We start from the raw sequence: 20,700 nt of genomic DNA, 5'->3' as shown, positions 1-20,700 counted from the left end.
TTAAGAGTTTGGATTTTCCTGTTGGAAAACTGGAAAGCCATAGAAGAATTATAAGCAGGGGTAGGACACTCATGCCAAGGAAACCAAAGGGCAGTTATGAGGCTCTGAACTTAGTAGCAGTGGGACTGGAGAGGAGAGGCAGTGAGGAGAAAGGTAGGAGGTTGAATGAACATGACAACGTTCCAATGGATTGCAAGGAGATTATAGTGGTTATAACCTATAAACCATATATATATATATATATATATATATAAACTATAACCACTAGGGTGGTTATAGTTTTCAGCTGAAAGTTTACTTCACTGAAAAGGAGTATTAGAGGAAGAGTAGGTTTGACAGGAAGTTTAATTTTAGACATGTTGATTTTGAAGTGCTGGTGGAATGCCCATGGGAGTGGCAGTGTCCATCAGGCAGATGAATAAACAGGTCTAGAGCTCAGGAGAGAGAGGTAGCCTAGAGAGGTAGCCTAGAAATTCAGATCTGAGCACCATCAGATACAGGTCCTTTTGGAAAGTGTGTCCATGTCCCATGGAAAGTGTGTAGAATGAAAAAGTCCCAAGGACAGAGCCTTCAATGGAAAAGACTAATACTTAAAGGACAAATAGAGAAGAGGCTTCAAAGAAGGCAGAGAGAGAACAGATAGTGGAAGGAGAACAGTCTAGGAGCAGTGGCTCTTTTGGCTTCTGGGAAGCAACTCTTGGGGGTCAGATGTTCTCTCCATCTCCCTGAATCTTACGGCCTTCCTGTTTCTGTGTATTGGCTTTATCTCTTCTCTCTAATGACCTCTTTCTCTGCTCATTCAGTTTCTGACCCTCATAACTTTGGCTTCACATGGTCAAACACTGCCCCTAGAATCTCTTTATATACCATGACTTTTCAACTTCCACCCCATACTTTTGTCTATTTCAAACTCCTGAGAAAGGGAGAATCTGATAGGTCTAACCTCTCTTCAGGTCACATCAAGGATCTAGGTTGCCTTGACCAGGTGTGTACTCATGCTCCCATCACCAGCGGTCCTAAGAGTCTTGGGTATAAAACATGGCTGTCTGTGTTCACCCCTTTGACAGGAGATATGGGCAAAGAGAAAAAAAATGTGGTTACTTAGGCTGAATGATATCTGTAGTTTTAGAAAGTTTACGGAAGGGGTTCCTCAACAATGGCAGACACCGTAATATAGTCAAGAAAGTATCCTGTGGATCTGGTGGTGTGGTTGCCAGTTGCTGGGATTGGGGGAGGGATCTGGTTGCTGTGAGTTGGCAGTGAATGAGGGAAGGAACTGGAGACATAGAGCTGTGGCTTCCCCTTAATCAGGATCTTTACTTCAAACTTTATAATATAAAGGAAGGGGGGTGATGTAGATACAGGACAGAGTCTAGTGGTGGTTGTCCTTTCTTTTCCTTCTCAAACATATGATTATTATTTAGTTATTTGCCCTTGTTCTGTACTAGAGCAGTAGGTTTGGACCTATGAACACAGATAACAGAACTACCCTTAGAAAAAGGAGAAGGGATCCCTTTGAATAAGACCGTGGGAGGGAGGGAAGGAGAAGTGATGTGGGTAAATTGTAGGAAAGGTAAGAGTTTGGCAAAGAGCACTGAAGTCCACTCTGCAAAGTCTTTCCCCCTTCACTCCTTCACTTCTCTCCTCCCTAAGAGTTAACTGATAATTGAATGATTCTGCAGATTCTGAGATAACCTAAACAGATCCCATAGAGAATCCAAAGTAGGGTAACTGTCCTGGTCCTTTAAGACTGAGCAGGCTCTGCTGTTGAGGGCAGCACACCAAGGAAAGCCAGGCTGCTAGTAGGCTTCCTTTATGGTATAGCTTTCTTTGGAATGATCTGTAATGCTGACCTATCAGCAGGGGTTTCTGTCAGCCCTACCAGCATTCTGGGGCAGCCCACCCAGTCTGCATTCTGTCCCTCAACCTAGCGATGGCCATGGTGTCATGGGCTACTTATAAAATATCACAGAACTCATTGACTCTCATTATGTAAATTCTCTCATTGACTCTCATTATATAAACTCTCTCATTATGTAAATAAAGGAACTGAGACCTGAAGAGGTGAAGTGACTTGCCCAGGGTCACATACTTGGTGGCAAAACCAGGAATAGAACATAGGCTTCCCAATTCAAGGCTCAATGTTATTATTATTATTGTTTTAGTGTGATCATTTTCCCACTAACTGCTTAATATCCTGCCAATATCCATTATGTGCTCAATGAGAGTCCTGGTTTTTCCTGAGAAGGTGATATTTCAGATGGGTTGTGAAACGTGAGCAGAGCTCACCAGGCAAAAAGGTAAGGCAAAGGGTTTGACTTGGGCTAAGTGTGCAACATCTACTGCCTGGGATGAGGTAATTATCATGCGCAGAGACAGAAAGTGACCATCGGAGGCCTCTCATGGCCTCTGTTTGAAATACCAAAAGCTTGGACTACATGCCTTCACCTGGCCTGAGTGGACAAAACACATGCACCACCCATCATCTTGTCCGCTCATGCTCTTACATGTAACCTACTGTGTTCTTCCCCCTTCTCACTCATTCTCCCATTGCTGTGGTCCTTTCCACCATGGGCTTCTGGAAATCCTTATTTAGAGAAAACCAATGACCCTATACTATCACCTTATTCACCAAACACCTACCACCCTGAAGCTTGGTTAACTCTCAAGGAACCACTTGCCAATCTCTCCAGTGCCGGATGCTTATTTTCTCACATCACATGGACCGTGAGGCGAGGCTGGGAGGCTGAGTGGAGGAGAGAGGGGTTAGCCTTCCCCCTGGTCCCCCCTCCCCATCTCATCGTAAATTCTCCACTGTTGAATAAAAGAAGCTGGATGTTAGCTGGCTATAGCAGTTGCCATCATTTGTCTTCTAAGAAATTCCCAAGAAGATTTAACATTTGTCTGTTGTCAACTAATGTTATTTTCCTAGATAATCTCTCTAAATGACATTTTTTTCAACATTCTTCTCTTTCTAGATATTCTTCCTCAGTAACCCCTTGAACGGTCAGGATTTAAACAACCATTAATAGATCTTCAGCTCAAAGTTTCCTATGGGTTCCAGGTTGCATATTGGATATCTTCAACATGTGGGTATTATCAGACACAGCATATCCAAAATTGAACAATAAGCAACCCCTTAGACCTTTGTTCCTTCTTAGACTTTCTTCCTCAGTAAATGGCTGTGATACTCAGCTAGTCACCCAGGCTAGAAACTTGAGGGGAGGTGAAGGGTGAGTATCCTAGACTTCATTCTGTCTCACCTACAATATAGAATCAGTAACCAAGTCATGATAATTTTACCTCCTTGACTTAACTTTTTTCTTTTCCATTTCTACTTCCTCTGCCCTAATCAAGGCATTATCTCTTTTCATTTAGGTTTTTGAAATGGGGTCCTAACTGCTGCCCTGGCCTTCAGCTTGATTAGACTCCAATCCATCCTGTAGGCTATATAGTCAGAGCGATTTTTCTAAAATAGAACTATAATCACATCACTCTCTTCCTAAACTCCCTCAATGAACCTTTTATGCCTTGAGAGGAAATGTATCTCTTTGGCATGTCATTCACGGCTTCCAGGCCTAGGACCCTGTCAACCTGTCTGGTCTTATCTCCGTACTCACCATTCACATTAAACAACTTTCAAGCCCCTAATGGAGTCATGCTCTCTCATGTTTTTACAATAATTGTTGCTTATCCTTATTGAGACGTTACTATATACAAGGATCTCTATTACTTGATCTCTTTCTGCTCATAACTGCATGTGGTTACTGTTTTTCCCCCAGTTGACAGATGGAAAAACTGAAGCACAAATAAGTTAACTAACCTAACTAAGGTCACACAGCTAGTGAGGGACACAACTGGGATTTGAACTCTGATCAGTCTCTCTAGAACCCATTCATTTAACCACTATTTACAGCACTATCACTCTGTCCCTCCTCCTGGAAGACCCTTCTTTCTTCCTTCACTTAGCTTACCTCATACTTATCCCTCGGCCATTTATTCTGGCTTCTGCTTCCATCAAAATTCTGAAAAATCTTTCACAAAAAATGTCAATGACGGACTTCAGTGGGAATTTTCCCGTTCTCTTCTTACTGGATCTTTCAAATGCTTCCAACCATTGGTTACTCCATAGGCCTTGAAATATCCTCTTCCTTGATTCACATGATGATCTGCTCCTGGTCCTTCTGCTTTATCTCTGGATGTGCTTTCGCAGCCGCATTTGTTGTTCACACTTCTCTACAGAAACTTCATATTGGAGTTTTAGTTTCTCCATTCTTTTCTCCCTACGCTTTTTGCACTGAGTGATCTCATCCATGTTCTAGCTTCAATTTCCATCTATACGTTGATAACTTCTACATTTGTATCCATGCTTTCCCTTTGTTCTACAGACCCTTTTAGACGTGTTTCTTTAATATTCCTTGAATTTCTCAAAAGTATCCTGCACTCAACATATCTGAAATGGAATTTTTAGTTTTCTCCCCAATATTGCTCTTCAGTGTGCTTTAGCACCACCTTCCACCTAGAGAAACAATCAAGAAACTTTTATAGCCCATCAACCAAAGGGCACTAAGAACAAAACTGTAGTCCGAACTAGATTTATTTCACTGACCGCAGCCGGGGGGCATGCACTCCAGGAGAATGGGGGGTTGTCTCAGTAAGAGAGAGTTTTTTGGAACTTCTTATAGGATTTGGGCTTGTAATGCATGGTTGTAGGAAGGATTTAAAAACATGAGGTCCAGTTTTGAATTGGAGGTTGTCAAAAAGCTAGGGAAATTCAATAACTGGTCTTACTTATTCTTTTTTTTAATATAGAAGGCAGGAGGATTAAAGTGGGTTGAGAGTAGTCACTGCTATGAAGTTGGAATTACATGTTAGCCAGGAGAGAGATGTTGAGAATGGGCTTGTCTGTCTTGTTCCAGACATGTCACTGAGTGGCCTTCTCTGAATATTGTCTATAATTGTCATTTATTTTGAGTTTTAGTACCTCCCAGTTTTAGTTAGATGATTTTGGAAAAAGTGATTTTAACTCTCAGCTTTAATTTTCCAATATAAAAAAATAAAGCAAATATCTATTACTATTTGGAGCAGAAAATTCAAGAACACTTTACTTATGATTTTAGTTGTACACATATTTCCCTTCATTTTAATAATGAAACTCTTTTTAGGTGTCTCAGAAAAAAACAAATATTTTTCCTGCCATTTGCAAAAACAGTTCCATTTGACTGGTAGATTATGAGACCTGTCCTTTAGGGGCAGGACAACCAAGAAATCATCAATTACTTGAAGTTTATAGCATTATGCATCCACCAATATCTTGACTGTCTCAAGAGGAAACCAAGTCATTAAGACCAACACAGAAGACCCTCAAATAATCAAGAAGTAAGACAGCATCTGTAGTGGCTAAGCAGTTAGATTCTGAAGCCAGATGCCCGAATGTGAATCTTGACTTTACCATTCCCATGCCTCCTCCAACTTGGAGCAAGTTGCTGGACCTTTCTGTATTTCAAGTTTCCCTTCAGTAAAGCAGCAGAAATAATACAGTCCCTTCCTCTTAGGATTGCTATAAAGATTATAAAGTAAGTTAATAAATACAAAGTGCTTAGAACAGCACCTAGCATAGAGTAGGCACTCAATATTTAGTTGGCATTATTATTATAATCCATCATGTCATTTGGAGTTTAAAAAACCTTTTAAAATTTGAGTAGTTGCCAAGGACACTCCGTATAATGGTACGTAGGTATATAAGAGAAATATAAAGTTGGAGTAACCTCTAAAATTTTAAAAACAGATCTGGCTACTCAAGGAGACTCCTTCAGAGAGCTCTCAGATGGCAACACACTTGAGAATAGTGAATCTGGAATTATGTTAACATATTGGAAGCTTCCATGGAGGCTGCAATGCTGAAAGAGCAATTTGAATAGTAGACTTCCAAAACTGTCAAAGAAATTGATGATGTATCCCTACTTGCCAGAAAGGGGCTTATGCAACACCTTTGGACTGCATATAAGAGGAACTACTTGGGGGGGTTTCATGAAATCTATAACTGAAGTGGCTCCTTCTTCTCTTCCTGTCAAGCTGGCCATTTTGACATCTATTAACTAATACATGTAAGTGGGGTAAAATTTGTTTTGATTATGATATCTGTTTAAATTGGCCTTCTGTGGCTGCTCATAATTTCAGTTAAACTATGTGCTTTTAGCATTTACTAGACTGGAGGTGGATTCTTTGGGGAAGACAAAAACAGAGGTTACAAGAAAGATTAAATTGTAGGTTATTATTATTTTTTTCATAATCAAATGGGGCACATAGAAAAGTTCTTTGTATTTATTCTTTTTTTTTTTTTTTTTTTTTGCGGTACACGGGCCTCTCACTTTTGTGGCCTCTCCCATTGTGGAGCACAGGCTCCGGACGCACAGGCTCAGCGACCATGGCTCACGGGCCCAGCCGCTCCACGGCATGTGGGATCTTCCCGGACCGGGGCACGAACCCGTGTCCCCTGCATCGGCAGGCGGACTCTCAACCATTGCGCCACCAGGGAAGCCCTGTATTTATTCTTATATTTGGTGACTGGTCATTTGTGCAGTTTTGGAGGGTATCTTTGAATTTAATTTATTGGCACGCTTATGTAGACCTCAGTTATCTGAACTGATTTCTGTCTAGTCATTAGTAGATTGCTTGCCTATGTTTCCTTATATTTTATGTACAAATATCTAGGCAGGAGCCTATTCAGGGTTTGCAGTTCATTGTTATTGAAGCTGTCTGTGGATTCTATGTTTAACCATCAATGATTTCCCAAGCTGGCAGCTTTTATGAAAAGAACTAAATCCAAATTTGGCCCTGGACTGAAAAAAGCAGAGTTCCTAAATAGTTAATGTGTATGATACACTTAATAGTATTATCAACTTTTAACTAGCAATTATCCTTCTGGGAATGTAGTCATACAGTGTAAATGATTGAAGAAGACAATGTCATATGCTCAAATGTATTCACAACAGTCACAATAGCAAGAGGTTGGAAGGTCTAACAATAAAATAATGGGTAAATAGAGTATATGTCATTAGGATGGACTCTTAAGTCATTAAAAATGATCACGATGAAGGCAGTGTAGAATTATGGGGAAATGTTTCTTACATAATATTAAGTAAAAGAGGCAGAATATAAATGGTATGTTGATTGTTAAGGCAGATATAAACAATAAATGCATTTGGACCGACTGAAAATAACTACTTGGTGGTGGGAATGTGAGTAATTTAACTATACTTTCTTCATTTTTTTTTAAAACCAAAAAAGAGAAAGTAAAGAGTTTTAAATAGCATGATCATATTATTCGAGAGCCAAATTCCTCATTTATTTTTCATGGATTTGTAAAAATGACAGCTTGTATGTTAACTCAACTTGAGGTTTAGCCCAGGAACCTGATTTGTTTGCCTCAATAGATTCACTGTATCTTGATTTTTAAAATAAATTCTATGAAAATTCCAATGCCAACTGGTCTGCTATCTTTATTAATATGAAAAGATCGCATGGATGAAAGATACCATAATCAGAGATAAGCAGAAAAAGCACGGAATAAAATGTGGAGCATCTACCAAAAGATATGAAGGCCTTTTGAAGAGTTGTTCCTAATTCATATATATAAGTTAGAGTTTTATGGTAAATATACAGATAATACAGAACATTTTCACATTCTTAAATTTTACTTACAAACTAAATCTTTTACATTATATTGAAAAGACATAGCCTTAGTCAGTTGTGAGAAATGGCTGCAAAAAACCCCACAATTCAATCCCCAAATTTATTAACAAGTCCTGTTGCAGTAATGCCTGTTAAAAAATGTCAGCTGAAGGCAGAAGGAATTTGTGAAATTCTGGTCTCCTTTGTATTTATTCTTCAGCAGTGACTGAAGAGAGGGAGGTCTAATATTCTTAGGTACAGACCTCTCGAGCATGAGGCAAGATGTGGTCCATTTAGGGCAGGGCTGTGAGTGAGCACCCTTGGGATTTGCATGCTCCCTAACCTGGGAATGCAGTAGATACTAAGGGGCCTGGCAGGGTCTTCTGTGTTCTTGGGCATAAAACTCTCTCAGAGGAGCCTTAAAGAGGCTGTCTTCTCAAATGTTAAGCACTTGGGAGTCTCTTAAAATACCTATTCTGACTGAGTAGGTTTGGGGTAGGGACTGAGATTCTACATTTTTAACAAGTTCTCAGGTGATGATGATGCTGTTGGTCTGCAGAGTGCAATTTTGCGTAATACAACTCTAAGCTCAGCTTACTTGAGGAAAAAAAGGTGATGCAGGGAATCTCCTGCTTAATCTTTGCTTCCCATATTATTTCTAAGACTGGAAGCTAATCTTTGGACAAGGAAGCAAGCCACTGGCGTGGACTTCAATGTAAAAAGAAGTGTTATTACATACTGGAATAATTTCTTACAATTTTAGCTTATCACTCTGGTGTCCAGAAAGATCAGTACTGGTAACTAAGAAATATACTCTATAACTCTTATGTTGAAGTTTTAAGCATTGCTATATGCCCACCAGCTTTTTGGAATGTTATTGTCCTAACATTATGCTGTGTGGTCATCTATTTAGTTAGATGTTTTTAAAATTTTCTTTGGAATTTTCAAATTTCATTTACAGGCCTCTTTATAAAACCCCTCTCTGATTCTTCTGGGGTGGCCCTTGTATATATGATATGTAAAATGTCAAAGTAGTTGGTATTTAATAACTGGCAATTATCTTTAGGTTTATTTTTAGTAATTATCTTAAGATTTATTTTAAATTTTTATTTATTTTTTATTTTATTTATTTATTTATTTTGGCTGTGTTGGGTCTTCATTGCTGCGCGTGGGCTTTGTCTAGTTGCAGTGAGCGGGGGCTACTCTTTGTTGCAGTGCGCGGGCTTCTCATTGCGGTGGCTTCTCTTTGTTGCAGAGCATGGGCTCTAGGCACATGGGCTTCAGTAGTTGTGGCTCGCGGGCTCTAGAGTGCAGGCTCAGTAGTTGTGGCGCACGGGCTTAGTTGCTCCACGGCATGTGGGATCTTCCCGGACCAGGGCTCGAACCTGAGTCCCCTGCATTGGCAGGTGGATTCTTAACCACTGCGCCACCAGGGAAGTCCCAAGATTTATTTTAAAATTAAAATTAATATCATGGGCAGGAAGCTTCTTGGTTTTCACTGATCTTCCCAAGTAAGTTAAAACTAAGCACTATCTGGCATATATATACAATGGAATATTACTCAACCATAAAAAGGAACGAAATTGAGTTATTTGTAATGAGGTGGATGGACCTAGAGTCTGTCATACAGAGTAAAGTAAATCAGAAAGAGAAAAACAAATACCAGATGCTAACACACATATATGGAATCTAAAAAAACGGTACTGATGAACCTAGTGTCAGGGCAGGAATACATACGCAGGCATAGAGAATGGACTTGAGGACACGGGGTGGGGAAGGGGAAGCTGGGATGAAGTGAGAGAGTAGCATTGACATATATACACTACCAAATGTAAAATGGATAGCTAGTGGGAAGCTGCTGCATAACACAGGGAGATCAGCTCGGTGCTTTGTGACCACCTAGAGGGGTGGGATAGGGAGGGTGGGAGGGAGACGCAAGAGGGAGGGGATATGGGGATATATGTATACATATAGCTGATTCACTTTGTTGTACAGCAGAAACTAACACAACATTGTAAAGCAATTATACTCCAATAAAGATATAAAAACAAAACAAAACAAACTAACCACTATCATTGGTGTTCAATTCTTTCAAAAGTGGCCTCGGGCTGCCACTTTTAACTTTAAATTGCAAAGTTCTGATTTTAACTTAGCATATACTTACAAGAAAATAAAAGCCAAGTATGAATCTATTATCCAAAGTAGTAAAAACAAAATACATTATTTGGAATGTCAATGGGATTCTTATCATTGAATCTTTTTTTCTTAAATCTATGACAGTGAGCTGAAAGATCTCTTAAATGTGTTTCCTGTAACACATTTTTATAGAAAATACATTTACATGGTTATTTGTTTAGTTTTGAATATAGTACTATACACCTTAATTCTTTGGCCCACCAAAGTCTGGAGATCACAGGGTTAGACAAAAGGAAAGAACAAAAAGGAAGTCTGTAAGCAGACACTGGGTACTGAAATCATTATGCTTTCAAGATAATAATTAAACCCTAGAGTGAATGAAAAATGGGTGAACTGTTCTCAAGTATTACGGCTTGCTCCTTGGGTGTATATTACTGTTTTGATACTAACAATCTATATCCCTAATACTATTGAATTAATTTGTTGTTCTGAGAATGGAGGTTAAGTGTGAAAACACCAGTTTATAGATGTTCAATGAAGTTTTGTTGGACTTTATATGTCTTACTTGATCAGAAACACATATACTCTGTTTCTGGAAAAGTCAGAGAGATTTCGTCTTCTGTTTCCTATTTTTCCAAGATGTCATTTCTATTTTGGCCCTGACAAACAGCTATCCTACCCTTCTTATGCATTTGCATCTTGTAGACAGTTTAGAATCTAAAAATCAAGACGTAAATTAAATGTGTATTCGATGTAACTCCACCAGGCTACTATGACCTTCAGAAGCTCTGTAACACTGCTTTATTTATTAACTAAAAAAAGCTCCAAGAGATACAAAGTTTTAATTTTCATAATAATAGAACAGTAAGGAGATATTGGTTGAATTTACTATTGTTTCATTAATCTTAAAGGTAGGAGGTATGCTATTAACAGCAGCAATTTTAATGAAATCCTTTCTTCTCTAAGCATCTGCAACCAATTTATTAGAATGAAAACACATTACCAAGAATCTCATTAACAAAAGCATATATTAAAACTGCGCTAGAGGGCTTCCCTGGTGGCGCAGTGGTTGAGAGTCTGCCTGCCGGTGCAGGGGACACGGGTTCATGCCCCGGTCCGGGAGGATCCCACATGACACAGAGTGGCTAGGCCCGTGAGCCATGGTCACTGAGCCTGCGCATCCGGAGCCTGTGCTCTGCAATGGGAGAGATCACAACAGTGAGAGGCCCGCGTACCGCAAAAAAAAAGAAAAAAAAAAAGAAAAAAAAAACTGCGCTAGAGATCTAAAATATGAAACATACTTTTAAAAATTCAGATCTGTTTATTTTCAAGAGAAACGGACAGTATTTGCTATTAATTAGAGAAAAGTTATCCAAGAAAATCATTTACCTTGCAAAAGCTTTCAGTTCTTACACTGTAAATGCCGATCCTCAAAACTACTAAATATCACTCTTCAGTACAGTAAAACCTGCTATGAAGGGATGACTTCCCAAATATAGTATAAGCTGGTAACATGAATGTAAATGTGGAGCCTTTAAAGGCATTGTTTACATACATAAAAAGATGGTCAACATCCTATACATTAAAAGTGAACCCTCTCCTTTGCCTTCAATTTTATTTTTATTTATTTTTATTTATTTTAATTTTATTTTTCCTTTCCTTTTGGATTAAAGTGAAAATAGAGCACTAACATTTTTTCTTTATGATTAAAAATTCTGTCCCTTATGCTTTTATTCACAGAGGTTTACCTGCACAGTTATATTGTCTACTAAAATTGGAAATAGTCTGAAGTCACCAGAGCACCAGAGATGTCTGTTGTGATAATCAAATGGATCTGGAATTGTTTTATCTTTCCTTGAAACACATTATTTGAGTATAGTTTACTCGATGGAAAACCACCATCAACTAATTTTCTTAAAAGAGTTGTGGCAGTATTAGAAGACTGGATTCTTTCCTGAGAGGGCAGCTAACTCTGAATACATGTGCATTTAGTTCAACATGATTAACTGATGCACACCAAACCCCATGTTGACTAAATGGAAAGCAATGTGTTGAATTTCAGGTTGGAATTTGCATACTGCCTCTATTTTTCTAAAATCCAACATGTTCAATCATAACTGTCTGAGTACAAATTAAAGGCTTTTCCTCCCATGAATTTTAAATACACGCTACTCTGTTCTGTGCTGAAATGTGTTAACTCTCTTATTCTGGATTGTTCATTGGAAAATTCTGATAAAAACAGTACAATTAAAAAAAAAAGGTCTTTCATTGAAAAAACATCTGCAAACTTAATGAGGAAATCCACTGAGATAAATACATCAACTAATAAATTCCCATACATGTAGCCAGTAGTATCACTGGCCAAGTACAAATCATCTGGGAAGGTTTGGAGACTTTCAGTTCCTTTGGTCACAGGTTAACCAGAGCACATAACAGATTATTTCTTAAACAGTCCTCTCCTCCACGAAAACAAGCCATTCTACTGACCACATTTAGAAACAACCCAAAGGAAACTATAATTAAGGGGAAGAATGGGACAGAAGTCAACAATCTAGGACATAGTTCATGGTAAAGCATTGTGTGTTTATGTAGACACTTTCTTCTTCTCCTCCCAAATGTCATTATCTAACTCTTAACTCTTCCATATGCCTCTCATATGTGTTTCAATGACTAGATTATGAACTCCTGAAGGTTAGGAACTATCAACAGCTTTTAAATCTTTCTCCCCAACCTTAAGTGTTATAGTCGCATAGTTGCGAACTAACAAGATAGTAGGTAACTGAATTACATTTAACATCCACAAAGTACTTTTATTGAGATGTAGGAAATTAATAGAGGATTAATTACAGATTCAATATAACAGTTATATGATTATTTATGTTTTATTTTTCTTCTTTCGGCAATTTTAGCATATTGCATTTCTTTGAGAAAAATTTCCTTTTTACACAAATGTTCAAATTTATCAGTATAAAGCTGTTCATAATATTCTTATTACCGTTCTAATTTTTGTAGGATCTATAGTGATGTTCCCTTTTATATTCCTTAGTTATTTAACTGTTTTATTTTTTTTTTAATGATTACTCTTTCAGAGTTGTGTCAATTTCATTAGTTATCTAAGAACCAACTTTTAGAGGTGTTAATTATCTCTTTGTGTGTTTTTCTTCCACTAACTACTAATCTTTTGATTTTCGGTCTTTTTCTTTGCTATTATGTGTTCACAGCTAATATTTCCTTATGTCATGGTTTAGCTCATCTTACAAGTTTTGATGTCTAATTTGTAATGAAAATTACAATGATCTGTAATGAAAAATTATAATTCAATTCAATTATTTTCATTATTATTCAAAATATTTTCTGATTTCCACTTTCTTCTTTGACTCGAAAGGTATTTAGGTGTATAATTCTTAAATTTAAAGCATATGGGACCTTATCAAAATACCAATGGCATTTTTCACAGAACTTGGACAAATAATTCTAAAATTTGTATGAAAACACAAAAGTCCCTGAAAAGTCAAAACAGTCTTGAGAAAGAACAACAAAGCTGGGGGTATCATGCTCCCTGATTCCAAATACTACAAAGCTACAGTAATCAAAACAGTATGCTGCTGGCACAAAAACAGACACATAGATCAGTGGAACAGAATAGACAGTCCAGAAATGAACCCACACTTTTATGGGTAATTAATCTCCAACAAAGGAGGCAAGAATATACAATGAAGAAAAGGCAGTCTCTTCAACAAACAGTGTTGGGAAAACTGGACAGTTATATGCAAAAGAATCAAAGGGGACTACTCTCTCAAACCATGCACAAAAATAAATTCAAAATGGATTAAAGACTTAAATGTAAAACCTGAAACCATAACACTTCTAGAAGAAAACATAGGAAGTAAGCTCTTTGACACTGATCTTAGTAATATTTCATGGATATGTCTCCTCGGGCAAAGGAAACAAAAGCAAAAACAGACAAATGGGACTACATCAAATGGAAAGGCTTTTGCACAGCAAAGGAAGCTAACAACAAAATGAAAAGGTCACCTACTGAATGGGAGAAGATATATGCAAATGATACATCTAATACATCTAATAATAATACATCCAAAATATACAAAGAACTCATACAACTCAACATCAAAAAAATCCCCAACAATCCAATCAAAAATGGGCAGAGGATCTGAATAGACATTTTTCCAAAGAAGGCATACAGATGGTCAAAAGGCACATGAAAAGATGCTCAACATCACCAATCAGCAAGGAAATGCAAATCAAAACCACAATGAACTATCACCTCACACCTGTCAGAAATGGCTATCAACGAAAAGAACACAACAAATGCTGGAGAGGGTGTGGAGGAATGGGAACCCTCGTGCACTGCTGGTGGGGATGTAAATTGGCACAGCCACTATGGAGAACAGATGGACATTCCTTAAAAAACTAAAAACAGAACTTCATATGATACAGCAATTCTACTCTTGGGTATTTATCTGAAGAAAACAAAAACACTAATTTGAAAAGATAAATGCACCCCTGTGTTCACTGCAGCATTATTTACAATAGCCAAGATATGCAAGATATGGAAGCAACCTAAATGCTCCTCAGTAGATGAATGAGATGAATGGAAACAGAGGATGTGACACACACACACAATGGAATATTACTCAGCCATAAAAAAGAACACAATTTTCCCATTTGCAACAACATGGATAGACTTGGTGGATATTATGTTAAGTGAAGTAAGTCAGACAGAGAAAGACAAATACTGAATGACTTCACTTATATGTGGAATCTAAAAAGTAAAACAAATGAATAAGCATAACTAGACAGAAACAGACTCATAGATACAGACAACAAACAGGTGGTTGCCAGAGGGGAGTGGGTCAGGGACAGGGAGGGAGAGAAATAGGTGAGGGAGATTAAGAGGTGCAAAATTCCAGCTGCAAAACAAATGAGTCATGGGTATGAAATGTACAGTGTGGTTGGCAAGGGTTGGGGGGGTGGGGAAGGGATGAACTGGGAGTTTGGGGTTAGCAGATGCAAACTATTATATATAGAATGGATAAACAACAAGGTCCTACTGTATAGCACAGGGAACTATATTCAATATCATGTGATAAACCACGATGGAAGAGAATATATTGATAAAAAAAAGAAATATATATATATATATATATATGACTGAATCACTTTGCTGTATAGCAGAAATTAACACAACATTGTACATCAACTATACTTCAATTAAAAAAATAACTGTGCATTATCTTTGTATGGTGACAGATAATAACTGGAGCCATCATGGTGATCATCTTGAAATGTACAGAAATATCAAATCACTATGTTGTGTAACAGGAACTAACATAGTGTTAACTGTAGGTAAATTATACTTTAAAAACAAATAAAAACAAACTCATAGAAAAAGAGATCAGGTTTGTGGTTACAAGAGGAGGGGGATGGGGTGAGGGGTAATTGGATGAAGGCAGTCAAAAGGTACAAACTCCCAGTTATAAGATAAATAAATAACAGGGAACATAGTGCACAACGTAAATATAATTAACATTGCTATATGTTATATATGAAAGTTTTTAAGAGAGTAAATCCTGAAAGTTCTTATCACGAGGAAAATTTATTTTTCTTTCTTTAATTTTGTATCTACAAGAGGTGATGGATGTTCACTAAACTTACTGTGATAAACATTTCATGATGTATGTAAGTCAAATCATCATGCTGTACACCTTAAACTTAAACAGTACTGTATGTCAATTATATCTCAATAAAACTGGAAGAAAAAAAATAGAGCATATGGAAATTTCATATATTTATTTATATATGTACTATTCATATACATATATGTGTATACACACACACATATATGGAATGGAATACTACTCAACCGTCAAAAAGAACGACATTTTGCCATTTGCAACAAAATGGATAGACTTGGTGGGTATTATGCTTAGTGAAATAAGTCAGACAGAGAAAGACATATACTATATGTTATCACTTATATGTAGAATCTAAAAAATGAAACAAACTAGTGAATATTTGTTCACTAGTTTATATTTTGTTTAGAATAACAAAAAAGAAACACTCACAGATATAGAAAACAAGCTAATGGTTGTGAGTGGGGAGAGGGAAGGAAGGAGGAGCAGGATAGGGGTAGGGGATTACTACTATGTATAAAATAAATAAGCTACAAGGATATACAGCACAAGAAATATAGACAATATTTTATAAAAACTATAAATGGAGTATAACCTCTAAAAATTGTGAATCACTATGTTGTACACTTGAAACTTATATAATATGTAAACCAACTATATCTCAATTAAAAAAAACAAACAAACATGTATTAAAAAAACGCAGTCAATTTAGCTCATAGCCATCCAGGAAAAAAAGAAACCTCATGCCTCATGACAAAGACTTTGGAATAACTATGCATGTTAAAGAGGGTAATAATAATAATTATTATTATGCACAGTAGCTAGAAATGCCAATTAAAGAACAATCAACAGATGCATGTAGTGTGGGAGGTCTTTTGCATAAGTCTCAGCATTTATACCTATAGATACAGAGCAATCACTGTTAGAAATTAATCTAAAAATGAATATTAATCTTAAAATGACAGATTATGTCAGCAAGCAAAATTGCTGTTGTGAAACATACTACTGAGCATAAAGTAATGTTCTTTATCCAGTAATCAAATCCACTTTTAAATGTAGACAATTCCTCAAATTTTGAATGGGGACAATAAAAATCCATTTGTAAGTTGTCTGATTAGAATCTAGAACACATTTTTTTCCCCTACAAAATCAATGTCATAACTTATAAGTAAGTTCCCACTTCTCTCCCTCTAGGACATTTAAAAAACACAACTATTGCTTTTATATTATGCATTATGTGCCAGGAATTAAGTACTTTACATGGAGAACCACAACCATCTGCATCAATGTGACAGAGCTATGGGGTCTAAGAACTGAGACCACCTGCTTCAACATGATTTATTTGTTTTTTGCAAGAAAACTTTCCCCAGGAAAGATAAGACTGTAAACCAATAAATAACTTCATTGTTTGTTTCAGGAAATTCCCATATATTAATTTATCTCAGACAAACAATCTGCTTTCCTTGGCAGAGAGTTCACTTATTAAGCAACAGTTTACTTATCAAGACTTGGTTCAAGGCCCTCACCTTGCTATAGATACTAACCATAAAACTTACGTCATGAAATTTCCCCAATCCCAGTCTGTTCTCCACCTTAAAAAAGCTGCCTTAAGCTCCTTGAGCCCAGACTTCCAAATCTTATAAATATCCTTTCCTGACTTCCTCCTTCAGAGACAGTCAAGACGGTCAAGGGGAAGTCCTCTATTGCTGAAGAGAATTCTAATAAATTTAGTTTTGCTTGATTAACAGGGTGGCTGGAGATATTTTGGGGGAGTTGAATAACATATATTTAGTCCGTCAATCCTCTTAATAACCTTATGAGTAAATTCTATTCTTACATTATTTTTTACAGATGAGAAAACTGAGGTACACCGAATAGTTAAGTGACTTAGGCAAGGACACAAAACAACTTAAGTCACATGAATCTAAACTACAGTACTAATATTACTGAGTCCTTCTTCCCCCTAAGTCTATTGATTTGGAGATACTCTAAAGAATCCTATGCCCTGATCCTCTCAGCCCTGTTCAGTAATTATAGTTCTAATTACTGTAATTAGTAATTTTATTGTCTTCTTCACTGAACTCTGAGGACAGGGACATGTCTTGTTTGCCTCCATACTGCCAGTGCCTACCTAGCATAATCTCTGACACATGGTAGGCATTCAATAAATGTTTATAAAATAAATATTAAATAAAACCCTACTTTACAAATGAGGCTCTGAGATATTAAGAGTCTTGCTTTAACTCACCCAGAAGGTAATTGTCAGAATTGGTGCTCCTGCTAATGCACCACTCTTTCATTCAACTTGTAAACGAGTTCTCAAAGAGCGGTTTTTATGAGATGAGTCTACAAACAGTGCAACAGGGATTCACGTGTATAAAGTCCTACCAAAATATTGTATTTCTTTGCTTTCTGCTGAAATGTTATCATCTCAGTGTGACCGTACAGATCATCTCATGTTGATTAGATGCTGGAATCTCACATTTGTCTCTGATTAATAAAAAATGGAAAGCTCTAACTGGTAAATGCAATTTCTGACAATGTTTTGAAACACTAGGAAGTTACTAAATACTTTCCTTGGTATTAAAACATTTGTAATTCACTTCTCTTTACCCATATAAGTAGAGCTTTACCTATATAAGGTTCTTTTTTTTTTTCTTTATTATAAGGAGAAATGAATGTTATATAAATATTTGGGCATCAGAAAAAAAGTTTAAAATTTTACATAGAAGTTAAAATTATGAAAGGAAAGAAGGTAGGCTTGGAACGGTTTTCTGCTCCTGAGTTAGATACTCATATAGCAAACAATATAAGGAAATAAAATAGAATAAAATAAGCAACCTAAAGAGACGCATCAACCAAATGCAAATGTGTGAACCCTGTTTTGATTCTGAATTGAACCAACTGATATAAAAGACATTTTGAGCCAATCACGGAAATGTGAATGAGGATAAGTAATAGATTATTATGGAAAGAAATCCTTAACTTAGAAATATATATTTACGTATTTATGTGAAATAACAAACTGCTTGAGATTTACTTTAAAATTCTCCAGGGAAGGTGAGTATGGGTGGCAAATGTGTGTCTGTGTGCACTTTCATGTGTGTCCTGATGAAACGAGATTGGTAAAATGTTTATAATTACTGAAGTTTGTGATGAGTACATGGGGATTTATTATACTCTACTCTCCACTTCTGGACATGTTTAAAGTTTTCAGCATAAAAAACTTAAAAAATGGCTAATTTTCCCAGTGTTGTACTAGGTATACAAAGCACCTGATCATTCACACATATACTGGCTACAAACTCAGTATCACAACCCAAAGCAAAAAATTATTCTCATCTGTGTATAGACTCTAAAATTTAAGAAAGCAGTTACTTCTTCTTCTGGGAGAATTTTATGCAGTCTCTAGCTGATAATCAAGGAAGCTTTTTCCCAGTTGTCCATCTCTTCTGTGTGTATTAGAAACCTCAAGTTTTCTGCTAATGAAAGGACTCTGTACCATACTGGGCAGAGTGTGGGTCTTCTCTTATTCACTCCTGCTTCTCCTAGATTGGTTTTTTACAGAGTACCAGATGATTCATAAACTGACAACCCATCCTTTATTTTAGTAAGATAAATAGCCCCAAGAATCCTTAAAGTGAATATCTCAATTATAAGACACATATTCCTTTAAGGACACAGAATATTTCCTTATGTAATTTAGATTAAAACACAGTATAAAATATGCTTTATATTAAGCACTTTTTATGTCTGGCCTGCTTCCTGGGTATTTATTTAAGCATGACTTTTTCTCTCCTGATAACATGAAAAATCCTTCCAAAATGTGAAAGAAAATGCTAATGATCTTCAGGACCAACTAGTTGTACTGTATCTATCTATACCTATACCTTTCATCTGATTTTAAGTTGGTAAAAAGTCAAAATGTGATATGCAGCAAATAGCAAGGGTCTCAAATACTGAATAGGAAACAAGGCTCAGATTACAATGTCCTATAGACGTACTAACTCAGAAATGTAGGTCAAATCCTTTTATAATATTTTCATGAGTTCTTGATTTTTTTAAAATTAATGTATGCTTTGACAATGGAAAATGGATTAAGGCATTCTGTTGTTAGCTATTGTTTTATTGCCTATTTAAAATATATAGCAATTTTTTCAAATATTTATGTAACATGGCATTAATGTTTAGAAAAGCAAAATTAGCAATTGATTCCACAAACAGATACATCTAATACCTTGCTTCAATTGAAATCACTGCTGCTTCTTCAGTGCAATAATGGCATAACATCTGGGAGATTTCACAGGATCAAACAACTTCACGAGTGCAGACCACGCAATATCATCCTGCAAATTGGTAAGTGATTTAAATAGGCAACTACTTGTTGAAGATAAAAATGAGAGATGTTAGACTACATACTGGAATATAAAAACTACATGAAAAACAAACTATATAAAAGAAAATTATTCTTTGTTGAATAAAATTAACACTTAGAAATTCACCTTCGGGAATTTATGTTGAGGAAATAAAGATATGCATAGAGAGTGAACCACAAGGCTACTCCTTGCTGCAATTGTGAAAAACTGGAAGTGGCTAGAGACAACTGGGTATTACTTAAATAAATTATATGATGAAACATTATTCAGCTTCTGTAGTACATTTAATGAGATGGAAAAATTCTAAATAAAACAAATGAAACAAATTAGATGCAAAACTGCATTTACAATTTATTCCAATTTTAAAGTAGAAATAATATGCTCATACATATACATGCAACAAACATATATTAGAAGCTCTAAAAAACATATCAATAATTTAATAGCTAATGCTGAAAGGTGAGATAATCATTACTTTTAATTTTTTTTATATTCTTCATTTTAAATTTTCTAACATAAGTGTGTATTACTTTTATAATAGTAAAATATTATTTAAAATATTAACAAAATGAACAATTATATGATTTCTATCACTTCGTTACCAATCTGTTAAACTTGGTGCATACTGTTTTGCCTACCTATTTTATTTAGGTCACTGGAAATTGTTTTAAAAGGGAAATGATGAGTACCTAGTAAAATAAGGCTGATTCTGTGAACTAACAAGTTGAGAACCAAAAGATTCCAGTGATTTTGAATTAGTTAGTAGCTTAGGAAAGTACATAATTATGTAAATATTTAAAAATTGCCTTTCTCCATAAAAATACCAATTATTAAAATCCATCTGTTCCAAGCAGTTTGCT

The 20,700-nt window shown here is 36.3% G+C and overlaps 1 protein-coding gene across 6 annotated transcripts in view; it reads right to left on the bottom strand.

The window, feature by feature from the left end:
• METTL25 (methyltransferase like 25) overlaps positions 1-20,700 on the bottom strand; it is a 165,813-nt gene that overhangs the window by 44,137 nt on the left and 100,976 nt on the right. For 5 of the 6 annotated variants that reach the window (XR_003791041.1, XR_003791040.1, XM_029204799.1 and 2 more), the window contains exon 12: positions 19,702-19,810. Coding sequence is in view for 4 of the 6 variants with exons in the window: in XM_029204799.1 (XP_029060632.1) it covers positions 19,718-19,810 (93 nt within the window). In the remaining 2 variants the exon portion in view is untranslated. Of the gene's footprint in view, positions 1-3,514; positions 4,520-19,701; positions 19,811-20,700 lie in introns of those variants that run through there. The other variant, XM_029204797.1, reaches the window with a different exon arrangement.

This window comes from Monodon monoceros, unplaced genomic scaffold, assembly GCF_005190385.1.
Source record: "Monodon monoceros isolate NGI ecotype Baffin Bay Population unplaced genomic scaffold, NGI_Narwhal_1 Super_Scaffold_6, whole genome shotgun sequence".
NCBI classification, from domain to species: domain Eukaryota; kingdom Metazoa; phylum Chordata; class Mammalia; order Artiodactyla; family Monodontidae; genus Monodon; species Monodon monoceros.
This window is presented reverse-complemented; position numbering and strand designations above follow the sequence as displayed.